The sequence below is a fragment of the Drosophila miranda genome, chromosome 2 (assembly GCF_003369915.1).
Source record: "Drosophila miranda strain MSH22 chromosome 2, D.miranda_PacBio2.1, whole genome shotgun sequence".
Classification (NCBI taxonomy): Eukaryota; Metazoa; Arthropoda; class Insecta; order Diptera; family Drosophilidae; genus Drosophila; species Drosophila miranda.
In genome coordinates, this window is record NC_046675.1 from 25,494,945 (window position 1) to 25,500,954 (window position 6,010).

At 44.8% G+C, this 6,010-nt stretch overlaps 1 protein-coding gene across 1 annotated transcript; it reads right to left on the minus strand.

Annotated features, from left to right (window-relative positions):
- Nucleotides 1-904: 904 nt before the first annotated feature.
- Nucleotides 905-1,313, minus strand: LOC108154546. The gene has a single exon (XM_017284849.2). It carries the CDS (start codon nt 1,296-1,298, stop codon nt 1,038-1,040), a length of 261 nt encoding a protein of 86 aa, XP_017140338.1. The 5' UTR covers nt 1,299-1,313; the 3' UTR covers nt 905-1,037.
- Nucleotides 1,314-6,010: the final 4,697 nt, after the last annotated feature.

Sequence of the window (6,010 nt, forward strand, 5' to 3'; positions counted from 1 at the left end):
GGGATTATCAGCTTAGCCAAGTTGCAGTTGTTGGCCAAGAACTACTTGTTGTTCTCTCACAGAATAAAAATGCATATAAATTGAATATTATAAATTTTCTTATTTTGCAACAGTTGCAGTCACTTAGCTGCTGCTGTTGCTGCCTCGTCGACGGCTGCCTGCCAAGTTGTAACTTCATTTAAGTCAATCGCTTTTCACTCTCTTTTCTGTGGCACACAAATTGTAAACAAGGGAATTATGCAAATGAATAAATTCCTGCCTCGAAGGCAACATCCAATGAAATATTACAGAGAAACCAAAGTTAAAGGAAAGAAAATCGAAACAACATTTCGAAGAAATGGAAATCGAACAAAAATCGCACAAAAAACTCTCAACTTTCAACTGCCACAAAACTGTGCTAAAAAATCACCTTTCTCTGCGCTTTTTTGTTGGCCCCAACATTGCATGTTGATAAAAGTTCCAAATGAAATTTATGGCCACAAGAAAGTCTTGGTCATAAAGGCAAGGTATGTCAACAGAAGATAAGCGGCAGAAGCTGTCCAAAAATGTAGATGTGACACCTTTTTCTCGGCTTCTACCACAAAATGAATTTTTAATTAAAATTTCTGCAATTCTGTTGTGTGTGTGTGTGTGTGCGTGTGAGGGAGAATTTTAATGGGAAATTGAAAATTTTTGGTTTGCTGTGAAATGCAAAATAAATAAATTAAATAAATACATATATGGGAAATATTCTTTGAATTGTGGCAACAAATGCGATAGCTATATAGAATAAAAAATATTTTACATTTAAATTCAATTAATGTATAATAATGTACAATCTTTTTTTTGTTTTTAAATCCCAATAAATTCGCATTTCATATCTTAATCTTAAGTCAATAAATATTAAATGATTATTTTTCAATATATTCTCATTAGTTTTCCAGTCTTTATTATCACTTTGAAATTGGAAATTTTCAAAGCTGATGGCAAAATATTAATACAAAATTAGGGGATCATTGGCAACAAATTCGCAACAAATTCCTTGACACTGAGTCCGATCAAAATGCAATCATTCGTATACTTATGGCTCCCAGGGTATACTCGCCGGCTATGTTCTGCTCGACATCCTCCAATTCACGTTGCCGCACCAAATGAAGAGGTACAGCCAACTGCAGGTAGTCCAGGAGCTCATTGATCAGGCTGAGGTGCAACCAGATTAGCGACAGACAGATGCACGTACACGTGCACCCAAATGATTCGCTCAGAGGTAACGGCATCGACATGCTGCTGTTGAGGTTATTCCTCCACTGATAGACCATTGATCAGAACCCAGGAGCAAAACCTGAAGTAGACCCAGAAAAGCGTGCCGCTGTTGAACTGATAACAGAAACAACAGACAGTTCACCCCCAGAGATAAGCCATAATATTGTACATGTTTCTGCGGCAACAGACCGTGCGTTTTTCCGTGAGTGCGTTTGGCAACATTCATTTGTTGCCTCAACATTCAGCGAAATATGCGGCGATTCCGCTCAAACCTCATCGAACTGCAGTTCCGATTCAGCTTCGTTTCCACTCAATGTTCATTTCCGTATGTTTCCATTCGGGTTCGGTCGTGTTCGTTCGGTTTTGTTCCTTTTCTTTACGTTTCCCTTCGTGTCTGTTCGTGCTTGGGAGCGTGTTTGTCCTTTCGCAACAGGATGAGCATTGTGCGGGGGCCCAGAAATGCACCAGAGTGTCGCCTACCTATCCCCACATTCGTGTGTGTGTGTGTGTGTCCTGTTCGGAGTTCGTTCCCATCTGGGTTAGTGGTACAAGTTCAGTTTGACGCAGGGTTGTTCCATTCTCACGTTCCGAAGCGGACATTGCAGGACATGTTGGCGGGGAGACTATACTTCATTTCAGGCTGATTGGGCCCAGAGATGTGTGCTGCAACCTGCTAGCTCTGGTAGTCGCATGATCCATCTTTCAGCGAAACTGAACGACTTCCCCCTTATTCCCTGCTCCCTTTTCTGCCATCTTGGGCCGAAAGTAGCTCTCTCCATCCGCCTTTTGCTTCCATATCCTTCTCTCTGTGGCAGTCACTTCGCTGCACTTTCCTTTCACTCTGTGGCAGGGCAGCCACTTCCCTGCACATCCCTAATTGAAACTACATCGTTTACCTACTTGTAAGCCATGCTATCTATATCTATCTTTGCTGCACAGCTATAGCTACTACCTCTACTCCACGGACGGCCCTCTCTTTGCTTTGTCTTTGGCCTTACCTTCTGGCACTCTTGTTTGTTCTCCCCATTGCGGCAGCATATACATAGTACCCTCTTTATAGCGTATCCACCTTTGATTCCTACCCTTTGAGTCCGCACTCCCTTTCGTACCCCTACCTGTTCTGTCTGGGTTCTTCCTTCCTTTTGGAATGCATCATTTGGCATTGGCGCTGACAGGCGGGGCAGAGCTTCCAAAGCCTCCTGCTTTCGGATGACGCCTTTGTTCTGTTCGGTTCGGTTCCTTCGCTGATTCCCCAGTGTTACAGTCACAGTCCCACCCAATCTCCTCCAAAAACGTTTTCTTTTGTTATGCCAGCCGCTCGACGACAATTGCACTTGCTGATTGCCCTCATTTTCAGACTTGAAATAATATTAAAAACTTTTACAACGTCTCGTCTGCCTTCTGTCTGTATTTCTCTCTGTGTCTTTGCCACTGCCTCTATGTCTTCCTGCCTCCTCTCCCTATGTCTTCATTGCTTTTGTCTTTGCTGCATGCCGCCTGCTGCTTGTTGCAATTGCATGTTGCAGCTGCTGCCGCTGAGGCCCCTATCTGAGACAGGGAGAGCACTCGCTTTGATTCCTGTTTTAGTTCTTGTTCTTCTTTTATTTACCACATAAATCACATGCCATCAGAGTCCAAGAGACGGGGGGGCAGGGACATTTCTATATCTATCTACTTAAGGTTTTCACTGCCTGAATCCAAGGCACTTCCTCGACTCTGCTTATCGCCTGTTCACGAGTCTGTAGCCGGGTCTCTCAGTATGGGGAGTACTCGTACTTTTTATGTTTTGGATTGTTAGTTGCCATTTTTACGATTGCCCATTGTGTCTGGCCAGCTCTAAAGCTCTCCCTTTCTGCTCTTCCTCTGTGGCTATCTCTCTCTCTCTCTCTTTCTCTGTTGGTTTTTCGGGAAGCGATAGGACACGTATCCGCTTTTGGCGATTTCTTGGCAATTGCAACTGTCTGTGTGTGTGCTTGTGTGGGTGTTTATATCTGTGTTCTCTGGTACGAGTAGATGCCTTCTTTTTGTCGGGTAATTGATGATTTACAACTTATTTACGCTTCGATTGTGCAATAATTGAAAATTGCTCTAAATTCATTTAGGGCATTCCAAGGCACATATCTTTGGGGAGGTACACTGGGGGAAAAAGTAGTAGCTTTACGATTTTAATACCTAATGAGAAATCATTCTAGCATTTTCTTCTTTTTGTATACTACTGCTATTAATATAACTTTTTTTCTGTGTCTTTCTTTTTGTTTCCCTGCTCGTTGCAACAGGAAAGCTACTTTTCCGTTTAAGTTATTGATTGGCACATGAAAAAAGGCAATGCCTCACTTATATTTCCTTTTTCTTGCCCAAAAAAACTGCATTAAAGTGGAATCCTTCATCTGTGAGGCACACATAACCTTTGGCAGGGTATAATTAATCTACTTGCAACATATTAAGCTTCCTAAAACACATGGCCGCTACTGCTACTGTTACTGCTGCTGGTGGAGCTCGGTGGCCCGATATGCGGCATGGAAAATGAAAATAGCGACCGACCGTGGGGATTAGGCAAGTGCAACACAAAAGAAGCACCAGCTGCGGCAAAAAACCGTTGAAATCTCTGAAGAGTCTCTGTTCTTTTCTCTCTCTCCCTGTCCCACTCTCTGTGGCAAGCAGACAAAAGAGAAATGTTGATCTAGGGGCGGACAGCAGGAGGAACCAGGAGCCGAACCAGTACGTTGCACACATCTTGGCATTGGGCCCACTGCAAAGTGAAATGGATGCTGCAGTAGCAGGAACAGCAGCCATGCTGCAGGTCAAATTGTGGCTCTCGACTTCCCCTTAAATTCAATTCAAAATAAATGAAGCGACGCTCAAGCAAATTTTCAGGGCGCTGCTTAAACAGCTTTCAACTTGACTGCGGCTGCCAGCAAATGTGGCAATAATTTGCGGCAACATATGCCTGGAGTTTTGTGGCAGCTGGCAGCCGAGCACTACCTCACGCCCAATTGGCTGCAAAGTATGGCACGGCAACCAGACCGAAGTCAAACCTCCGAAAAAAATCGTAAATTAATTGCAGCCTCAAAAGTGTCTGCTCTTTCTTGTTGCAACTTAAGCTGCAACACATTCCCAGGCTACACTTTCGCATGGCCTCCAATTATGTCATTAGACGCAGTCCAGATGGCCAGCTATAAATTGCCCTGGTCGGAGCCATAAACAAAAGTCAGGTAGGACTCTCTGGTGCGACATCAAAATGTTGACTAATTTCTCGTTTCAGTAAAAGGCCAAGCCCTGGGCCATGCGGCGTATACGCAACGTTGACAAACTTCACTGCAATTCGTCGCTGGGGAAAGCCCCATAAATCCAAACCGAAGCCGGGTCGAGGTCCTTGGCTGCCTGCCCTGATCTGTATCTGAATCAATTAATTCGTTGGATACGGATGAGCCCCGGAAAAATTAGACTCCTGTGCGGCTTTAAAAGCACTTGGGGAAATGGGAAAAGTGCATAAAGTGCTTGAGGATAGACTGATTCTGAGAAAAACCAATGATTTTAAAACACTTTCATGGAAAATAAAATAAAGTTTACCTATTTTCAATCATCAATAGCAGCTCTTAAAGTTCTCAAACTTTTTCAAGCATATTATTACTGCCTTTTCCTGGCTGGGAAAATCTTTTGCCGCCATGGAGCAAACATGCTGGGACACTCCGAGTGCGTTGGGAAAAAATTCTCGCGAGTCATGCTGCATGGAGCGAATGGGTGTGGTGCAGCGGCACTAACAGCTGCATTAGCTGCGGAATGGCCACAGACGATGAGAGGCTTCGGAATCGGGACCGAACGCTGACCAGTAGAGGCACCATATTGTACCGGAGGCAGCCCGGACTCTACAGAGAGGACCCGGACAAGGACCCGGACCCCATGCACATGGCTATTAGATTACGTTGCGGCCATTGAGCAAGCAGCTGTCGACGTAGTCCATTGGCAACTTTTGCGCCTTGTCCGGGTCTAAAAACTCCACGCACGATTGATCTTCTGAATTGCGAATGCCATTTTCATGGCTGCTCATGATATGTGGAGCTCTCTCTGCCTCCCAAGAGGGGGGACTTCCGCTCTATTGATTATAGTTGCACTCCATTTTGAATGCAATAAAGTCGCGAGGCGAAATTAACCCAGTTTCTGGATGACTTGTCACGTACATCTGCAATGGGCATTTGCATCCATCTGTTTCGCTTCGCCATTCAGTTGAGTTCATCTGCAATCCGTGCCCATGGCGTACACTTGATGTCTATTACGGGATCGGGAGGAGGATGACTCGTAATTAAATGTTGGACTTCCGCCCCGAAAGCGGAAGTGCAGACAACGATTTACGGCTTAAACGTTTTGGTTAAGTGCATGGCGCCAATCAACAGGAACAGGAACAGGAACAGGAAGTGGGTGATGGTGGATGAGGAATGAGGATTGGGAGATAGGGGTGCAGAAAAAATGGCTGAAAACACAGCAAATTAAAATTGTCGCACACTTGGCCAAACATTTGCCCAGCTCTTATCAATTGCTCCTCGGAGTCTCTGTGGCACTCCATGGAACTTGTAACTAACGAGAAAGCGAAGCCTTTGCTGCCACTTGATGGAGCGCACACCCCGTCCGTCATCTCTGTCCAGAGCAGCACCTCAATTTCCCAGCACTTAAAACGGAAACGGAAGCGGCCATCGTGGACGGCCGTGAGATGAAGAGAGAAAGAGTGAGTGAGTGAGTGAGTACTCATTGTCAAGCTCAGACTCGAGGGGAG